The sequence below is a fragment of the Cariama cristata genome, unplaced genomic scaffold (assembly GCF_000690535.1).
Source record: "Cariama cristata isolate BGI_N322 unplaced genomic scaffold, ASM69053v1 scaffold2650, whole genome shotgun sequence".
NCBI lineage: Eukaryota > Metazoa > Chordata > Aves > Cariamiformes > Cariamidae > Cariama > Cariama cristata.
Window position 1 is genome coordinate 62,765 of NW_009592861.1, and position 22,219 is coordinate 84,983.

The 22,219-nt window shown below is 35.1% G+C and overlaps 1 protein-coding gene across 1 annotated transcript in view; it reads left to right on the top strand.

The window, feature by feature from the left end:
* RBFOX1 (RNA binding protein, fox-1 homolog (C. elegans) 1) overlaps positions 1–22,219 on the top strand; it is a gene marked incomplete at its 5' end in the record, with an annotated part of 102,290 nt that overhangs the window by 36,688 nt on the left and 43,383 nt on the right. The window contains one exon of the mRNA XM_009698766.1: positions 15,125–15,257. Within this exon, the coding sequence (XP_009697068.1) occupies positions 15,125–15,257 (133 nt within the window). The remainder of the gene's footprint in view (positions 1–15,124; positions 15,258–22,219) is intronic.

Here is a 22,219-nt window from a genome sequence, read left to right on the forward strand (position 1 = left end):
TCCCTTCTGATGGTTTTTGTTTTTCCCCAGGATATATTTTATATATCACATTGTACATTTCCCAGTACAGTGATTAGTTACACCTCTGTATACGTGAGGAGATGGAAACATGGCTCTGCTTCCTTTCATCACTTCTGGCCCTTTGCATAATACAGAAAGAAATGAGCTGTTTCTTCTGCAAGCAGTGGAACAAATCAGTAGCAATAGTCTCTCATGTCTCATCTGTTCTCTTATGCTGAAGCAGAAGACTGGACCTGGATCAGTTTTTCATTTGCACATCTATTCTGGGAATAGATCATTTGTTTATGTAGAAAGCATAGTTTCAGCATGCAAATGTGTTTACATCCCTTGGTGGGATGGATTCTTTGCCTTATTGAGACAACCAGACTAAGGAAGCTCATGGTCTCATCTTGGCTGCTGTAGACTCCTGTACTATTGGCATCTCGAGGACAGAACTAATACAACTGATTTCAGTTAAGTCCTTCATAATTATCCTAATGCCGAATGTAGACAACTATTGGAAGGAGACGTATCCAGAGAGTAAAGATTAGAGTACACCAAGTCCCAGCGAGTAAGTAAGCATTCACTAGAAAGCTTCCTGGAGGCCCATGATATCTCACTGAAACTTAGTAAATCAAACAGTTTGGCTGCACGTAACTTACAGTCTCTTTTTGCCCCCACTTCTTTAGACTAGTTGCTTCCACAGGAAATTTTAAAATCCTGAAGAAATTTGTATCTACTGGTAAATAAGAAATGTATCAAGAAAAACTTGGGAACTTTTCCAAATTGAAGCTACTTGAGAATAGTATTCATGAGAATATTAAGACCCCGCTGGTCAAAAGGAAAATTCAAAAGAAGAAAAAAGTTCTGTCACTGAGTATCTGTATCACTGTTCTACAAAGGACAATAATACAGCTGGGTATGTATGGTTAAAAAAGGCAAAAATAAGAATCTGAATTTAGGCAAGGACTTTAAAAAAACTGTTTAGTGCCTATTGTCCCCATTTTTCTATTACGTAGAAGTGCCTGAAAATGTGAATGAAATAGAAGTTCATGAGAGCCGAAACATGGGAAAGAAGGAAGACATAAAGTCATAGAATCATAGAATAATTCAGGTTGGAAGGACCAGATTGCACGAGGGCACCTTTAAGAATGGAGACTGCACAACCTTCCTGGGTTGTCTGTTCCAATGCTTGAATGTCCTAACAGTGGAAACTTCTCTTCTTTCAAGTTATGTTTGTTGTCTCTTGTCTTCCCAGTGTGTGCCTCTGTGAAGAGCCTGGCGCCGTTTTCTTGATACCTTTCCCTGCCATGAAAGGGCAGAGGAAGGAAAAGGAGATGAACCTGTCAGTAGAAAACTTCTTTGTGCTCGAGAATAGCTAATCAACGTTCCCAGGCCCACTAAGCACCAGCTGGTGTAGGGAGGAAGCCAGCCTAAAGCTGTGTATCACATTTTCCAAAAATTTACAGTTGTGCATACCCAGCTGCCCATGGAAGGCAATCGGAGAGCGATCACAAATTTTAATGAAAGTTCAAAGGCAGCTAAATATTTTTCATTCTCTAAATCAGAAATTTGATCTTTGTAACTTTCAGGCTTTATTTTAGCTCCAAGTAAAAATAAAGATACTTGAGTTATCAGGTATGTAACCACTAGTAGCTTTTTCCGAGCATGTATTAAAGGGACAGTTGACTGGAGGACGGAATAGGTAACATATATGGTAAAATAGGAAATTATGAATTCAGAATGTTGAGCAGAATGATGAGCAGATGAATGCCTGTATTTCCCAAATGTTTTGCATGCCCATAAAAGAGAATTTTGCCTTGACTTCAATAAGTGCATTTTAATCTGGTGTCAATTTTGACTTACATTTTATAAATGTTAGAGTTTTTTCATTTTCAGTAAGCATGCTTATCAGTTCCAAAATATACATGCTTTTTTCCCATACATTTTCATTTTTTATTACAACTCAATAAAACTTTCATATTGCAATAAAGTGATAGAATCAAAAGAAAAAATGCAGAAATCAGACATTAATTTATGTTACTTTATCATACTCAGGGCAAATGAAGTTGATGGCCTATTTTTTAATTGATAAATTGATTACAATTTTGTAAGAAGTGGTGGTGGAATTCAGCAAAAATGATTGAGGTGGTACAAATGCTTATAAATCTGTCCGACATTGCTCGTGTTCTTTAATTGTAATTGTCTGAAAAAACTTCCATCGGTTTCTGTAATTAACCTAGTGGTCTAAATGAATTTCCAGATCCCTGGTTATTCATTTCAATATAGAAAATGCCATTACATTGAGTTTAATTAATACAGAGTAAGTTCACAGTCCATTGTATCATTAATATACAATTTTACTGTTTTGTTTCAATTATGACTATATTTTTCCTCTCATTTTGTTTGTCCCATTTATGGACTCGAGAGTTCATTCTCAGTGGACTTGAGAGTTCATTCTCTATTCATACTAAAATAGCATAAACTTTTTATAATTAAAATATTTAAAGCCCCATGCTCTGCAAGTTCCCACCCTCAAAATATCAGCATAGATATTTTTTGTATTTATCATTTCAACTATTTTCAAACAGAATTCAGTCAGTGCCAAATTCATAGTCCCATGATATGCCCTAGAACATCTTATTTGTCTTGATATTCCTTTCACAGAAGTACATATGACAGATAAGTACTCACCAGAGAATACTTTTGCTTTGCGTCAGACAGATATTAAAACAATAAACTATGTTGCTCTGGGATTTTAGCTTATGAGCAACCCGAAAACAACAAGGCAAAGATGAGATGTTTTTGAAAGGTGGGAAGGCAGTTCTTTCAGAAAATTCCCTGGAAATCTTTGATCCTGTAATATTTTTGACAAGAAATATTTTTAATACTTGATTTTTTTTAAAGCAAATCAGGAAAATACATTCCATTGCTTCAGAGCAGGCATTAGAAATGTACCTTAATTATCCTAATAATCCTACTGATCCAAAGTTATGTGTTATATGCCAGGAGAGAAGGAAAATCTATAGCAGAAGCTTAAAGTATTTATTACATGATATGGGAATTTTGCTTTTTATGTATGTTCTCTATTAAAAACTTATCAACAGTTATGTATGACAGACCTATGTTCTATTTTTAAAAAGGTATTTTTTTTCCCATGGGTGTTTTGTTTTGATTCATAGGTGGAGGATAGTTCAGGAATTCATTGATATGCATGGAATAAATAAGGAATATCATAAATACTAAGTATAAATGCTACCTCCAGTAGTAGGATTTAGTCCATTTGAGGACTCATTGTGCTAAAGAAATGAAAATTAAGTAAAGCCTGTCTATTCGATATGTCTGTTAAATATCCTCACTTACAAGTAGGTTACTTGGTTTAGGAATATCAGTAAACTACCCGAAAAATGCTGTATGAAACTATTTTCATGTTTCTTGTTTCAGTGAAGACATTCCAGGCTTTATTTTTCTCTGACATTACTAATGGATTGAAGTAAGAACTTTGACATTTGCATTATATTCTGGGATAATTCCACTACCAAGAAGATTACATGGGGAAAATATAAATTTGCAAAAGGTGATTTAAAATGCACTTCTGAGCAGAATCATTAATGAAAACATTCAGTTTAGAAACTTTGGTTCAGTTGATTTTGTCAGGTTTAATCTGTTGCACAAATGTAATTACCTGAAAATTATATTGTAATGGTGACAGTCTTCTGATAGTATTATCCCAAGACTCCAAGCAACTGAAATGTAGGTGCTCCTGGCATTTGGTATATCCTTTTCTAGGTTTTGTACCTGAGACATGATTGGCTGTATTCAATCCAAATGGACATATGCTTTATTGTAATGACATCAATGATTAATTTGTTCTGGTTTTTATTGTTGTAGTTTTTCTTAATTTATTTGTTGTGATTTTACTGTTATTGGTAAGGGAGAGACTGTTTAGTAAGTTTGCCATTTTGAATTGGTATATGAGTCAGGAATAGCTTAAAGAATAAGTATTCATATGGCATAAATAATTTGCCTCTGTTAAGGTATTTTGGAATTAAATGTAAAAAGGTTTCTGCAAACTAAATTTTTTATTGGTCTGTTTTCTCTTCCACTAAAATGGAATGGCAGGTCACTTCATCACAATTAAAATATATATTAGTAGATTGTATTTACATGTTTGTGTTTCTGCCTGCTTTTTATTGCTTCATAGGAAAAAGATAGAGTACCCCTGCAAAGGAGTTTTGTGATTAAGCCGACTTAACCATTGTAGGACTGAGATTCATGAATGAAACAGGGCAAAAATACTACCCAAAGGGAAATGTCCATACATTTGAACAGACGAATCACACATAATGTTTCCAAGCTACAGAAACCTCATTACTGAACATTCAGGAGTCAAACAATCTTTTGATGTGCTTCCTGAATTAATTAATTGCCTTTATAAAGAGAATCACCTGGTAGTAACCCCAGAATAATGTGAAAAGTGCCCTTCTTGACTGTGTATTAAAATACAGTGGGTTTACATGAACATTTAAATAAAGAAGATATCAATAATAAGTAGGAAGGGAAGTTTACTACTTGCTTTCCATGACCTTTTTTCCCCCATGTATAGAAGTGTAAAAGGTTGAAAAATCATGTATCACTTCCAGAGAAAAATATTGCTGTCATCTCTTGTTGAAATGTCTTTAGAAGGTTTTTAAACACTGTTTTGGTCCATTGTATTGGACGTTGCTTTTGAAGAAAGTTACACAAATCTGAATGCAGGGTAACTCCACTGATTTCTAAGTCGGATATTTATAAAGATAATAAAAAATTAACAAAATTGAGTAAAATTGTATTTGTACATATTATGTTATATTGTTGATGTAAGTATCAGCCTTTCTAAACTGTAAAGTAAACCTCTGGGGTTTTTTTTGTAGCAGTACTTGAAATTCTTGTTATAGCACTTTTTTGTGTTCCATATCACTATGTGCTGTCCTTCTGTAACTATTTTCAGGATATCTGTCCTTTTACCTTCAGTCTATCAGTATTTTAAATGGTGACTAATAAGTCATCAGTAAGATGTATTCTAGTTATCTAGAATCTGTAAATATGGGTTTCATTTCACTCTTGTAAATCTGTTTTTAAGTGCCTTGCTCTTTATACTTATTCTTCTCTTAATTTATTTAGTAATGGTGCAGTGTGTCTGAACTAGCATGCTGAAGAGTTTTATAAAGATAGACATATCCTGAATTGCGTGCCACTGACTTTTTTTTAACTTATACACCGTCCTACACCTTGCTAGTGGGAAATGACTGGAAAGGCATGCATAACATTTTTCATAGTCAGTTGTGGAAGGTACCTTTGTCCTTTAGTTCAAATAATAAAAACGGTGTTTGACCAAGGACAGTTGGACATCTCATGTGTCTTAACTTAGTGCTTTCCTGTTAATGGAGATATGGCACTTGGCCACTGGCAGTACTCGGGACTAACCAATGAGTTAGGACAATAGGATTGTTTGGACTTATTCCTCTCAGTATGCAGCTTAAATAGTGAGAATTACATTTAGTATTTTTTTGCATCGTGATCTATGATGATATAGATAAGATCCTTTGTGTAGAGTCCCAGATGCAGGCCTCTGATGTTTCCTTAGCTTTGCATTCTAGATGCTGTGTTACTCACTTTCAGTAGGTAGGCACACACAGTTGACCATAAATCTCAAATCATTCTGTCTGTCAGATGTAAAGTTGTTAATTTTGTGGTTTTCAGCTTAGCCTGTAAGATTTGGTTTCAAATAAAGACTTACTTTAGTGTCACTCTTTCTTGCATTGTGTGACAGTTGTTATTAACTCGTGGCTCTTAAAACCGTTGTGTACAGCAAAATTGTTCAACTTGAATTTCACAAATAGTAAGTACTTTTCAGGAATTAACATTTTTAATAATTATATGACTCTGCAGATGCATTTCTTTGTTTTGACTATTTTTTCCATTATGGCCTGGATTAGGTTAATAGCTGTTTTTTTCTTCAGTCCCTTCCTGCCTAAATTGTTCCCAACTCACCAATGTTCTGACAATGCTCCTTTTTACAATGTAATAGTTCTGTTGAGTTTTAGTAATCCTTATGTCATCCAGGCAGAACTACTAAATTTGTCATCTCTTCATAGTGGTGCTACTCTTTGTCTAGTTTTCCACAACCATGTCCTTTTTACTTTGTCTCAGAAACGGTGTTTAGCTAGACATAAGGGAATTTTTCCATCTGCTTGAAACTTGTAGATGTCCAACAACCAGGAACACAAGACAAGTTATTGATCAGTTTGATCATCTACATTTGAAGAGTGTTATTTAGTTTAAGATGAGGTGTGGCTTCTCTGATCTCTACTGTTTCTTTTCCTTTATGGCCTAGTTGCTTTGTTGTTTGTTTTTACCTACTGAGCTTTTTCTTGTTTGTTAGTCGTTTCTTTTGTGAAAAGTCAGCTATTCTTTGTACATCAACTACTTGTATTCTTTGTAACATCAACTATGCAGTACTCTTATTTTGTTATTCAGTACACCATAAGTAATTTAACCACCAATTATAGCATTTTTTTATTCGGAGTTGTAGGTTGGTGTAATTACATAGCTTTCAAAAAAAAGCCTCAATCATCTCATCTGTTCTTTTTTTATCCCTCCACATCCTCAATTTTTTTCTGTGTGTTAAGAGAAATCCCCTGATGTCTGAGGGATTCAGGTGGCTGCATATGCAGTCCAGTAAGAGAAGGATGAGCTATATGGGAATTTCTGGTAATCACAGAATCATGAAATGACTGAATCTCAGAATGGCTGAGGTTGGAAGGAACCTCTGGGGGTTCCACCCCCCCTGCTCAAGCAGCGTAACCTTGAGCAGGCTACCCGGGACCACGTCCAAACAGCTTTTCAGTATCTCCAAGGATAGAGAGTCCACAGCCTCTTTGGGTACCTCTGCCATTGCTCAGTTCCCCTCACTGAAAAAGTTTAGACAAAAAGATGAGACAGTTTCCAGACTTGGACATCAAGGCTTTGCTCCAAAGGTTATAAATTCCTGACATATAAGGATATGAATATACATGGAAAGCAATGGTGGTTTGTTTATTGGTATATTAGAGGAGATGAAACAAAGGACGGCAGAGAAAAAGAGTAACTGTATGTATACTAAAAATAATTATAAAAAAACCTAAGTGTGAATTCAGTATATGCAAGTCATTGTTGAAATAGTAGATCAAGTAGATCTGGAAACAAATTTAAGCTAAAAATAACCAAATAAAAAGTTTGTTGGAACAGTTAAATGTCTTTCTATAACATAAGAATAAGCACATTAAATAGCAGATTGCTTTTTACTGAAATATTTTGTGTATGTTTTTTGAGTGCATTTGATTATGTTGGTGATTTGGTATGGAAAAATCTTAACAAATCTTATTTTTCGGATGTCTGAGGATCAAATAGTTGAAAACTGTCTTAAAGCAGCTGTCTGTCCTCTTTCTAGAAATATTTACGTAATCTTGCAGGGTATAAATTATAAAAAGTTTCACCAAATTTATGTAAAATTTGGTGCTAATTTGGATTTGACTGGAAACCTAATGCAGTAGTGTTGTGTAAAGGGATTCAATTACAGTATGCAGTGTTTTGTAAGTAACTGTCTCACATAAAAAGTTAATTAATCAGAGCTGTGTCAATTTCCTTGTGCCATGTCAATTTGCAGCAAGGTAATTAATCACTAATCGCCCAGCGTGCAGCAAACTAAGGGACAATCCATGAGTCATTTATTGTTATTTTTTTCAAAATAAATGGCACAGAGAACCGTGAAGAAACACATCTTGCCTTTCATAATATTTTTATCGACAGTTTTGCATGTTGTAATAGACTGCAGCAACAAGCAGCTGTAGTTCAATGGAATACGAATATTAAAGAAACAAATGAGAGCAGATTTATAGGCCATTGCTTTTCTGTTATGTCAGTTTTGAGATTACACTGAGCAAATGAACAGTGAAAAATTACTCTTCCATGTGGAGAATGGTGATTAGACTTGTACATTAATTAGAGATTTTTGTTTTCCTTTTTAATGCATTTCAAATGAGAATGTCCTATAAGTAACGGTTTGTCCAAAATACAGATTTATTCATTCCTAAACAACAGTGTTTAATACTGACATTTATTTTTGTACAATAGTAAGGAAATAATTATTCTACTTATTTTAAGTATGTGTTTAAAAAAATAAATAGATTGTGAATGAAAGAAGTAGAAGTGACCAGTTGTGACTGTATTTGACATAGGTAGCAAATTTCCTTTGAATTCAGTTGATGCAAAACTAGATCCCAGGGATAATCATCTCACAAAAGTGATGGGTGAAAAAAATGTATTTTCAGCTTGCTATTTTTAAACATTGTGAATTTTCTAAAGTTTTTTTTACCCTGAAGTTTTAAGATTCCATACATATATCTATATGTAATTTTAAAAGCCTTTTTATATTAAAATCTGTAGTAGCAGAGCTGAAATTTTACTTGCAGTGTACTTTGGACTGTGTATTTAAATGCAAAGATCTGCACACATCCTCTTTAACACAGTTTTTATAACTCTTTTAACAAATGCCAAGTAATACTACTTATTACTATTATGGTGAAGTGAAAACTTACTACGCAGCATACATTGGGATAAAATCCTGATTCTCTTCCTGAAATCTTTCTCAGCATATTACCCATTGTATCTCTTTGGTTTTAATTTATTGTCCAGCACTTCTGAATTGTTTCCTCAAGAGGGATTCTCCTGGACTATGGGAATCATGTAAATGTGTCTCCCTGCCTTTTTAACAGTTAAATTATGTTGCAGTAAATTAACTAGGAACTGATTCAGACATGGTACAACATTAAAATTCTTCACCATAAAACATTTAAAAACTCTTGATGGCGAATGACCTGCTAGTTTGCACAAAGAGAGAGAGATTAGGAGTGATGAGAGGTACATTCATTCATCCGTTTTGATGGCACACCTTTCTTGAGGCATATGGCACGCTTGTACAAATTCAAACCACAGCACAAATGCAAGGAATAATTGCCCATTAAAATGGCTGTATATTTTTATGGCTTTGATGCAAAGTCTGCCCCCTGTTGTTTTTTGCATCTGCTACTCTTCCATCTATCCCAAAGCTTTAAAACTTTAATACATAGTGTGTAACCCTTACGTTGTGGGGGTTTTTTTGTTGTTGTTGTTTTTGGTTTTTTTTAACCAGGTTATTTTCCTCCATTTGGGGACTCAAGCTTTGTCAGTGTTCCTTCAGGCTTTGTTTTCCAAGGCATATGTTGAGATATGGTGCCTAGAAACTGCACCTACCTGTCATGTTCGTTTAATTAAAAATTAATAAAACCAATGCTTGTATTACATCTTTTGGGAGAAATTAAGATTTGATTAAATTTCATCTGTGAACACAAAGATTAAGTTCCTCTTCTTTTCCTCATGCCCATATTTGTTTTCTATATAAGATCATTAGTTACCTAAATTTTACTGATATACTAACATGAAACCTGTTAATTCCAAAGGCCTTTTTATTTGCTTAGATGTTGCAATTTGCTGACCAGATTTCATGTTTGACATCTAAACTGAAGTTCAATGAAAGACGTACCCTGACAGTGTTTTCATGTTTTCAAAGTGTATCCAGAAGAGAGAACTTTTTGGACAATATTCATTGTAATAATATATTTTTTTAAAATGTTGTCCTCTTAAATGTAAAAGTAGAACAAATAAGTTTAAAGAAGGAATCTTACCCACATAATGTTCCTAAAAAAATTTCATTTAGGCTGTAGTACAAGATGATTTATATGCTGTTGCATAATTATATTAAGCAAAGCCAAGCACTTCCCTTCCGCAGCATATTGTTCTCATTCTTCTTTTTTAATTTGAAAAAGTAAAATTGCAGTTCCACTATAGGAACTGATTTTTTGTTGTTGCTGTTGTAGTCTCATTCATATTTGAATAGCTGAATGAATAACTATAGAACTGATGGGACTATTAGATAAGAATGTAAATTGTTTCTTTGTCTTGATATTTAATTATATATAGTCCTTAGAAAAATGTTTGGGTTTTTTTTTTTTTTAATCTCGTATTATCACCTTATATCATCAATGTGTAGTTGGAGAAATCTGCCTTTTCTCTATCACGCATCACAAGAATTCCAGTCATCAAATTACTTTGATAAATTTAAGGTACTTTTGCTTAGAAGTGGACTCAGATGCTTCCCTGCTGAGAGTCAAACACATTTTCAACTCCATTATAATAGCATTTTCACTGACTGAATTTCAGCAGTTTGGCACTGAGGCACTAAGGAAGGTTGACCTACAAACTGTAAGTCATTAAAATCTTTACCCCTCCTGGCTAGTATATTCATTACTTTTGGGGCTGGTTAATAGCACTTAATGATTCCTGATGGGAGAGCCTTTTTCATAAAATTGTTTTTATGAAGTTCATTCTTCAGTTGTGTTCTAATGGTGCCACTTCTGCTGGTTATTTTTGGGGTGAGGATATTAAAAAGTTGGTAGCAAAATAAATTCTGTGGTTATTACATATTCCTAACCATCTGATTTCTTAGCTGGGCTGAAGTAGCATAATTTTTTTTTTATTTATTTTTTTTTTCTGAACGTAAGTCTAGGGTGACATGATCTTGTTGATTATTTTACCTCTAATCTTAATATTTAATATAACTACCTGGAAATAGAAAGCATGTTTTCAGATACTCTGATTTTCAGAGCTGACCCAAATACATTTTTGGGGATGGATATAATTCTGTTTTATATGAAGTCTACTGTTAGACCTGACTTGATCATAAGACCTTGCGATGCCACTCTTAGTTCTACATTTCTCAGGCTTAGTTTCCATCATGTCTTATCCTCTTCCTGATAGAATTCCAAATCATTGCTGTACCTTCTACTAATTGCTTCTACAAGCTTCTTTAGAGTTTTGCTTTAGTCTAGACATTTTATGCTTCACGATTTGATTAAGGAGACAGTGTGAGGCAAGCATAGCACAACAATTACATTATTTCAGGCTTTCCATTCTAGCGCATCCTTTGTGCTGCAGATCTTTTGAAAACGGTAGAAAATCACTGTCTTGTCTTAGCATCTCCCATGAATGCTGAGCCTCCGTTATGGGTTCTGGATTTGGTAAACATTTATGGGCTAAGTGACTTTTCCTGCTATCTCTATCTTCTAGCTTTTTTCTCCTCTTTCATAAGAGAAAGCTTTCTTTATTACAAAAATGTTATATTAATTTTTTTAAATATATTATGTTCTTTTTACATCCTTCATTGATGGGAGCACTCTGCTTTTCCAATGACATTTCTTCTAGAGAACAATTCACTGTCAAAGATTTAAGGTCAGTGGCCCTTCTTGTAATTCTTTCCAAAGGTGTGACCACCATGAAGAACAGAGTATTTAGGATAAATGCTCAATTATTGCAAAATATATATTTTAATATGTCTGTGTGCAACCTGGGTTGAATGGTACAATTCAAAGGAAGAAAATGCTCACAAACCACATTAGGAGTTCGTGTCACATACTCATTTGTATGCAAGACTGTTTACTTGGAAAGGAAAAGGACAAAAGTTACATGGTTTGAGCAGTAGGTCATGATTCTAGCACTACTGTATCTATACTGTTCAATCCTCAGTGTCTCCCGTACAATTTCTGCACAATTCCAGTTGATTTTCATTAGACCTATGTTTACTCATTTCTTCTGAAAATCAAGAGATAAGTCCTTTCTTCACATGTGTATAAGCTGTTTGGCTGTATGGAGGAATTGGTGAGTTAATCTCAAACAGTACATTTTACAGCAGAAAGATTGTCTAGGACCCTGAGTGTTTCACTGGAAGATGACAACTGCTTTAAATGTTGCCAGACATAGGTGTTCATTACAAAGAATTAATTGCTGAAACAGATCTTAAAGCAGGAGTTTCCAGACCACATGTCACAAGGCCCCAACAATGTTAGATATCTTACATTGCTTGAGCTTAGATTTTTTGAATTGGTTTGGTTTTCTTTACCACTGGTTCTGTTTTTCTTGTGAAAGTGTGTTTTCTATCAATATGTGGAGAACTACAGATGCACATGTAAGTGAAGAAGTTGTCCAAACTGCTCAAAAGTTGTCAGACTTCATGATTTTTTTGTCAGTGGCTTTTAGGTCAGAGAAATTTCTCTTAATCTTGGCAGTTTAAGAGTGTCCCTAAAGACTACAATTTTTTAAAGCTAGCTACAGAATAACAACATTCAGATTAATCCACCAATTCAGGTATCAGTTTTTCCTGGCCAGACTCTCAAGTCCATTTTTCCCCATTTGCTTAAACTAACTCTTCTCAGCACCGTTTTGTTGGGTTTGTTTCTTTTTATTTATTTATTTGCATGATTTAAAAAGAAGGCACAAATTAACTCTCAAATTATTGGAGAAACTTACTCCTAGAAAATGACCATCTACTAGGTGGAAATGAGTCCTTTTTCTAAAGCAGACAGACTGCAGCCAAACATTACTCTTATAACAAAGATAATGGTACTAGATTAGATTAGATTAGTTCTCCATCTAGTCCGGTACCCTGTATTTGGAAAGGAGCAAAAGATGGATGCCTAAAGAAAAGTTGCAGGACTGGAACTAGTGCGTAGGTATATAGTTCTTTGAACATTCTGTTAGCTTTCTACAATTTGGAGTGTTTCTGTAAACCAGAGGTGATGTCTTTGTACTGTTTCACTGCAAGGAAACTGTTTGTTCATCCTTTTCAATCATATAAACTTTTAAAATTTTAACATCCATAGTATCCAGTGGCAGAAAGTTCCATGGTGGCTTAACTAGAGGTTGTGTGAAGAACCACCTTTTCCCATATTTTCTCCATTATTCACAGTTGTGGAGCTTTGTCATAGCTCCCACAGTCACTTCCTTTCCGTGCTGAAGAGTACTAGTCCACTTCATTGTTTCTCTTACAGAAGTAACAGACGTGATTATAGTTGTGATAAGTGACTATTTAAAACGTATGTTTTGCACGTCACTGAGTTTAGGCCAAGACAGGAAGTCTCCAGCATGTGGCATTCACAAATACGTTCTCTAAGGGACACAAGTGAACAATGACACCATGATGTCCAACCCTCACGTTTTTTCTCATGTATCGCAGACTTCCATCTATGAAAGTTTATTAGAGCATTGCACTTTTTAGTTATCTGTTAGTATGGGGAGACAGTCCACTCTATCAGAGGAGCTACAGCACAACCAGTGGATCTTTTTACTATGTTCGCTTATACCTTCAGTCCACTGAAAATCATCTGTTACATTTTCATATGCACATTGTACTCATTTGTATGCAAGACTGTTTACTTGGAAAGGAAAAGGACAAAAGTTACATGGTTTGAGCAGTAGGTCATGATTCTAGCACTACTGTATCTATACTGTTCAATATTCAATGTTGTGGCATATGCAAAAGTACTTACAAGATCTGAATTTCAAGTATATGATATACATATATATGTTCATTTTTTTCCCCAAAAATGCTTTCTGTGACTCTCTTTCTTTAAGGCTTCTTAAATGCAGTTGATTGCAAAGTTATCAACAGTATATCGAGTTCTGTAAGTTCATAATTCTGATTTTGACACAGATTCTTTTTACAGAAAAAGGAATAAAAATACAGCCTTAGCACTTTTTAAAAGACTTTTAATTTGTTTGTATTGCTATAAGGTTGTTTTACGTTGTATCACAGACATGTAAATCTTTGCAGAATTACTGTATAACCTTTTTTTGTCAGTGAGAAGGACCTAGCAAAGCCCAAAATAACAGAAAAGTCACCATAATTACAGTATTTTCCTTCATATGTTCAGCCAGCAACATCTGCAAGTTTTGGATTTTTCTTTTTCAAATTCAAGGCTTCTTTTAAAAATTAATGCTAAAACAGATGAAAGACAAATGTGGATTGAAATCAATTCGTATTTCAGATTTGCTTACTGTTTTATACATCATTACTTCCATTTGCTGGCTTCTTATGAGGGCTTTGCTAAGCAAGATTTATTTCTTTTATCTCTTTATTTACATACTGAAAAAAATTCAACACAGTGAAGCACAACTGAAGTAACCTGAGTGCCAACAGAGCTGGATTTGATTTTCTCTGTCTCACTAAATTAATTCCAAAAATATCTGTTATAACATTGGCAATAACAGTAATATATATAGAAAGGAGAAATGAAGTAATGAAGTATTGGTCAAAAAACTGTCAGAGAAAGTAAAGTGGAAAGTTTTTTTTTATTTATTTTTCAATTAAAAAGTTTATGAAGAGAGAAATTTTATAGACATTTTACAGAAAAAACCCTCTAAGTAGTACTGTATTACTGTTCAGTTTCTGATTAAAATGTTTTAAGTCTCACGTGGAACGGTAATTAATGTTTACACTTCGTTGCAATGACAATATAAAAAGGTCTGAGTTAATATCTTTGTTACACTTCTAAATTGTTTCTATTGGGTCTGATTATTATCTGAATTCAGATAGATGTTTCCAAACTATGCAACTCTTGCCTTTGAAGGAATAATAGGTGCTGTTATGAGCAAGGTACATCCCGAAAATCTAAGAAAACTGGCTCTGTCTGTCTTTCCCTTGGTACATCATTAACACCCAGTTAATAACCAACTTTTGCACAAAAGCAGAGCTCTGTTCAATTGGTAAAATCACTGGATAATTTAGATCACTGGAGGTCACCTAGTCTTATGTCTCACCTCCACTCAAAGCAGGGCTGACTGTTGAAGATAGATCCAATAATGTGATGGAAATGTCTCTGGCATTATAAATTTGAACCTGAACTGGGTGACTTGGACCTCAAGAGTTTCCTGGTAGCAGTGTTGGCTAAAATAGTCAACATTATTTTTAATAGTGTCTTCCAAGAAAATCAGAGCTACCTATGATACTGCCATCTAAATTCCCAGTTTGCTGTCTCCTGTTTGCATACAAAGATTCTGTGTAAAAAGATGAGGTCTCTGGTTAAAAGACTAATATTTTACTTGTTTGGCGACTCCCCCATCCAGTTATAGGCAAGCTTTAATACAAGCACAAACATCCTGCTACATTGCCCATGTTTAAAAATGCTGGATTGTTCTGAATGTTTTATATTCATTCCTCTTTTTTTCTTCACAGTGCCAGGATTTCCCTACCCTGCTGCAACTGCAGCTGCTGCTTACAGAGGTGCACATCTAAGAGGCCGAGGTCGCACGGTGTACAACACGTTTCGAGCAGCAGCCCCCCCTCCTCCAATTCCAGCCTACGGCGGGTAAGGAGATCAGCTTCTTTTACCTATTAGCATGAATTTCCAAAGGCTACAAACTACTTGTGAGTGTGGTGCATACTGATTGTGTCTCACCGCAGAAACCAACGCAGCATGCAACCGAGCCCAGTGCTGGAAGTGGTGCACCTTGCACAGAGTATTGAAAAATGACTGTAATTTGTACTGCCATGGTTGGTGGCCTTCAGCATTTCAGATGTCACATATTGTTATGTAAATGCTTTCAGAAACTGAATGCTTTGGAACAGAGAAATTCTTTCAGCTAAAGATGTATCTTTGATGATTGCAAACATCTGGTTATTAAGGAGGTTGGATCAAGTTAACTTCTTTTTATTCAAATCATCCACTGAAAGTTGTCTCTGGACCTGAGGCTTAGTGGTGGTCTCTTTTTTTTTTTAATTATTACTTTTAATTTTATTGCAGTTTGTTTAGTTTTTCTAGTTGACATCTTTACCACAAAAGAATCTGAGGTGCATCTCTCAGGGCCATGTGTTTTTCAGTACATTTGCTTAAGTAATACCTTAAGATTTCACTATCAGTGACCTACGTTTACCAAAACCAAGTACTAAACTAAGAAACAAAGGAGAGAAATTCATAGTAATAATTTCTAGAAACTCAATAATCTTCTATTATTTCAGAAGATAATTTTTTTAGGTGTATTTTTGAGGGAAAGAAGGAAGAAACAAATTCTTCTGTAGCTCTGTAAATGCTGACACAGAAAGGTTTTGTGGTTGTGCTGCATATGATATTTAAAAGCCCTAACATTGTCAAAAGATTTTTCAACTTTAAGAAATTGGGAAGTTTGGAAAATCAGAAAACTTAGCAGATCCCAGGCCAGAATAGTATTTTGTCATAAAAACTTGAAGTAGATATGTCAGTGCCTCTCGGTAGAGCAACCAGATCTTTCTGAGGAAGAGTCAGGAAGGGTTTGCAAAGTCTTTGAGTGAAGGTGATCTCTCTCTCTCCCCCTGCCCTCACTAAAATCCTGTTCAGCAGCTCATCTGCTCTCACGGTGGATATCCCCTTGTAAGGGAGCTTGCAGCACAAGACCCTGTCTTCCTACTTCGTTACGGTAGAAGATGGGTGCTCTTCACTAGTTCCCTGGGTTTCTCATGAAGCCTTTGTTCTATTAAGCCAAAAGGCATATCTTTTTCGAGACAAGTTTGCTAATCCAGTCAGTCAGCCATTGAGCTAAATTTTCAGGCATATTTAAGATGGGCACTTTGACCATTCCTTCACATCCGGCAGTTATCACCTCAGAGAAATAAGATGTTCTAAAAATGGATATAAAAATGATGCCCCAGAATCAGGTTATTTTGTCAAAGTGGATTCTATTTTTTAATTTAAGTGTTTTGTGTAGTTTAATAAGCAAAATAATATTAATTTAATAAGCAAAATTGTATTACCACTCCTGGAGGAAGACATAAGGATTTTTGAAGATTGCCTGAGTTACCTTTGGACAAGGATGGTGTCCCACCAAAGCTAACCTACTGTTGCCCAGGTTCTCATTTAGAGTTAGTCCAGGTATTTGTACATGGCAATGATGGGAACAAGTTTAGAAAGCCCTACAAGAGCTGATTTCAATCTGAATATCTCAGCCATGACATGGATACTGCATATAAAGAAAGTGGACTCTTTCCATCTTCACTTAGTTTTAAAAGAAATTCTTGAATTTAAACATAGAGTGCAGTATGTAGCCAAGAAACGACATGGGTTGCGACCAGCTTCATGGTGTCACAAACATAATACCTTAGTTTAATATAAAGTCATATAAGAAAATATATACCAGCTATGTGTGATACAGTTTTTGAACTGACAATACTTTTTTGTTAGTATTTGCAAAATGAGTAAATACTTTCAGACCAGTAAGTAACTTAGATTTGCTTTAATTTAAGGGGCCACATGTGGGTCCTCTGTGTGTGTATGTGTGCGTTATATAATTTTTTTCTAGTTTAGTTACTACAGTGACTCAAGAATTAAATTTCCTAGTGTAATACATATATATTCTTATGTAATTGTACTGCTTACTTTCAGCATCTTTAGGCAGCAAATTAGATGTAGAAGTGTTGTGAACTCCTGTTGTAAGTTAATATGGAAGTTTTGCACTGCAGTCAGGCTCAGCAGTGTTTCGGAACTGGGTTCCAAGAGGTCAGCTGAGCACTCTTACATTCTTCTGCAGGGTAGTTTGACAGTTAGATTGGACAGATCTCACCTATTACCTTCATGACCTGTCCTTAAAACTGACTTCAGAGGGAACCATGCATTGCGTCATTAAGTCACATCTTCTCATTGATGATGAGATCTTCTCGATGATCATCTGATGACTTCCAGCTGTCTGAGATGAACCCCTGGTCATCTAGGGCTCACCCTGCCAGTCAGTATGTTTTCTGACACAATCTGACTCTGCAAAAGTTTTCAGTTTGTAAGCTTTGTCTTAATTTAGATAGGTCTTAGTTCAGATACTAGTCAGGTTTAATTTTCTCCATCCACCTATGCTCTCTAATAAGGCACTGCTTTCCAATGCGCAAAACAAATTTCCAAATTTTGTAATTCATGGATCAGTGCAGAAATAATACATACCTCTGTTGCACTGATCCACAGTTGGATTAATAAAGCTTTATTCTGAAATAATTTCTTTGGTCTAGTGTATTAGATCTTGTGCTAGTAACTTCATTGATACAATAATACAATTTGGAATTTCTTTGCAATGCTTTGTTCTGTGCTCACTCATTATGTACACTGACCTATCAAAGAAGCAAACAGCAATCTTCATCAGAAAAAATCCTTAATGAAAATAAAATATAAGAATGTGGGTTTCAGTCACAATGGGAGTAGGAGTCATGGAAAATTACAGAGATAATAAAGAGATCACAGAGAATGAATCAACTTACAGAAGGAAGCAAACAACTTGGAATATGATTTGCTGATAAGAAAAATGGAAAAAGCTTTGAAGGCTAATTTGCAAATCATTTGGTAGCAATTTCTCATTTTTCACTCAATGAAGGAGGCCAGCCTTAGAGCCAAGCAGTTTCATACTAAAATATTTTCAATCATCAAAAAGCCCCCACATTTAGTTTGTATAATGACAGATATAATTTGAATTATAAATTTACATTAAATTCCAGCAATGTTTAGTTAGAAAAACATTACTTTTCCTTTTAAAAAGGAACCCACATGTAAGTTTAAAATATAAAACTGAAGTTTGAAATTACCTTTTTAATTTCCTTTTATTTCATTAACCTTAGAAAGCCTATTACTGAAATAAAATATAATATGTGATCTGAAATAATCTTCTTCACACTTACTTGTTTATATTACAAAGTTTTGGAACTGAAACTGAGTCATTTTGCTTTAAATTTGGAAATCAACTGTAAAGCTGAGAACATGTATTTCTTAGACTAGTCTGACATGCTGCTTTTAGTGTTTATCTCAGCAGCCTGTCTCAGGAATCCCTGCTCTGTAACAAAAGCCACCTTTCTGTTCAGTGTCCCTTAAATCTGTTGTTCCTGTTTGCTGGTATCCTGTTGGATAATGACTGTGACCTTTTCTTAGAAACTGTTTATCAACAAAGTTAAGAAATGGCAATGAGTCCCAGGCTGTAAGGAAATCTAGAAGATCTTGTGGTCATTAGGCAAAACAAATTAGTGTGATTCATGTGGAAAGCTCTCTTCTGCTGTGCCCCATCGTTGCTGGGAAACAGCAACTATGGCAGACTTTGCTAGGTTTGAGGAAAATTGTTGATTGTAGCCATATTTAAGGACATTGTTTTCTTATAAATCAAAGAACAGCACACATGCTTTAAAATGTGTCATTTAAAAATGAAATCAGTGTTCATGAGGTACGTAGCACTACATAAATAATTAATGGCTCCTTTACTTGTGAGTGAGGCATTTCACTAATTCCTTGAGGTAGTGTCTTGTTTATTAGCTCATGGAACATACGTTGTCTTTAGCACCTGTGGCATCATTTCTAATGCCTTGAAATACTACAATGTGCAGTTTACTCATAACTTCATATGTATAATTTCTTTATGTACCATAAAAACCTACTGAAACTGAAATTAGGGGGTAAAGTTTCATTTGTGTGAGAAAACTGAATGCAGAAAATGAAAGAGTTTGGAGATCTACATTGCATGGAGAGCTCAGCTTCAACACTATGCTGCAGGAGGAAGAGAAGCAAGAGATGGTCATGTTGTGTATGGCATGAGAGGTGCATGGAGATGAGAGCCTCTCAGTAAGAGAGGATGTAGCTGTGGAGCTATGAGCTATGGCCTGCTTATCCCCCGGAACTCCACAGCAAGATTGGTGACTTGGTTGAGGAGCGAAGCAGTTACTATTTTAAGCTGACTAAATTCCTTTCATATCTTCTTTCTTGGGACAGCTTCCATGCTTCTATGACCTTTCTTGCAGGCTTCTCTCTGGATACTAGGTAGTGTTTTGTACAGAATAATTTTAAAATTATATCTATATATAAAAAGACATCAGTGTAAAAAACAATGTCTTCTTGGCTTGAGCTGTGTCTTTCTAGGATTATCTATTTTATTGACAAAGTGCCTACTGATGATGTAAGAAATGTCCTAATAAAGCTGAAACTCCTAGTAAAGGTACTCTTGTGAAAGATTTTGGATGCAGTTGGCAGTACTTATATTGCCAAAAGAAAGGATAAAGAAGCAGTTTTTGTTCCCTTTGGCAAACTACAAAAAGCAGGTGATTTGATTTTGATACTTGCAATTGCTTTTGAACTGTGCAGCAACTAGTACCCCAGCATTCTTGAAAATCATTTGCCAAATAGTAAAACATCATGAATGTGATGCTCTATCTTTATACTATGGTCAACAAAAGCTAATGTTGCTGTATATCTGGTAGTCTAGCAGATATTAGTAGCAGATAGTGCTATTAGTAAAACTAATGAGAAGCCCTTCTATTCCAGCATCATTTGCCTCAAGTTCTTCACAAGTTTAGTGTGTGGTGACTTTGTCTTCACGTTTCCCCTCTGCTCCTTCTGGTTCTGATGAAGCTGACAGAGAATTAGGTTTCAGTCCGTATCTCCCCTTCTAGTGTCTTCCCTGGGAAAACAGGGGATAGCAATATGCTTTTTTTCTCTTTGAAAAGAAGAATAATAAAAAAACCCCAACCCTAAATAAAATTGTGAAGTTGGGGAGGGTGGAGAAGTAACAGACTGTTCAGAAACTGTTCCCCTTTGTTAAAATAATTGTTTTGAAGTGCTACATTCTAACTGATTCAAAATGAGAAAGAAGCTTTATTTTCCAACACCTTTTTCTGAATTTACGAAGGAAGGATAATTAATATAAGCTACTACATCTACCAAAGTGGTTATGTTTTTTTCCAATACATTTCTTTGGGCTCACAGAAACTTCCTCTTACTTTGGACTCTGTGCTTTATATATATGTGCAATTGTTAGAACAAAAAATGTGTTTTGCCAGCGCATAGTGATTTATGTCTTCCAGCTTTGTTCTCTGCAGCAATGCCCTCAATTAATTTTCCAGAGAAGCTAATATAACTTGTTAGTGGCAGAAAATGTTGAAACTGGAAAGACAAGAACCTGGAATTATTAGAGAACATTCTAAAAAGTTGTAACAGCCTCATACAAGAATTTCAGTTTTGTATTTACAACAGTGAAAGTTGTGTTATTAGAGTGTTGAAAGGTGTTACTTTAATTCCCAGTCTTTTCTTTATTTTAAATAAGGTTGTAGTTGCACCTTTTCTATTATTTGTTTCATGAGGTCTTCATATAAAAGGTGATTTCTAAGGTGAAAAATGGAAAATATGTCTTGGACAGTGAAGGCGGCCCTACCAGCAATCAGAAAACAGAGAACTTTTGTTCCTCAGGTGCTTTCTCTTAGTTGTGATGGAGGGGAAATAGGAAACTGTAACCATGATTCCTACTGCAATGAATGAAATCACGATTGCAATGCCCGTTTGTTATGCTGAATCAATCACTCCATGCACTTCATCTGCCTTACGTTATTTATGTTAACTTGTGCAGATTGTGTGTATGGCTGAGGGCCATATATGCTCAGCTGCTATGAAGTTACTGAACTAAGGTTTGTGCAGTCAACTGTCTTCTTATGTCATTGATAGATTATTCAACCCAATCCTTTTGAAAGATGAGGATAGAAAAATGATAATGAAGACAGATGTAGTCCTCCCAGGATATTATAAAGGTGGAATCTAAACTAGTAAAGAGTTTGTCTTAATATAGTTACAAAAAATGATTATAAGACACAGAGACTAAAATAAAGCACTAAAACCATGCAAAACAGATGTGTAATAGTTGGTGAGAAAACAGTTTCATATTTATAGAAAAATCATTTGAGAAAATGATTGCCACATATAATGTTATTTAGATGCATGTTTTCGTATTAAATCAAGATTTCTCTCTTCTCTGAGGTTTCCTTAGCAGAATAAAATCATAAAATACAACTGAATAAATCCCCCAAATTTGTTGTTCATATTTTAATGCCTCCAGGTAGCGCATTAACATATCATCCACTCTTGGGTGAAGTAATTCATGTTTCAGTAACGTGGCTATTTCCAGACCCTGTGTTGGTTTACAGGGTACTCAAGATTTGCCTGTCTGCCAAGACAATTTTTTGAAGATAAAGTGTAAAAGAAGCTGTGGTGAGGTGGGTCCCCGTGTGATGCATTCAGTCTCTTCCCATGCTTGAGACTTATCATCTATTCTTTGCCTACAGCTTCAGAGAGAGAAAAGAGGATGATAAACCAAGCAAATTACCCTTTGGAAAATTATGTACTGAAGGAAAGAAAAGCACACGAGCAAAACATAGCTCTTGGTGTTTTACACTTTCTCCTTCTCATGAAGGGTGCTGTTAGAAAATACATTTGACTCCAATGGTAAGATTCAGTAACAGGAGTCAACAAGTGACAAGGACAGTGAATAGAGAAAATATTCTCTGAAAAAAATCTAT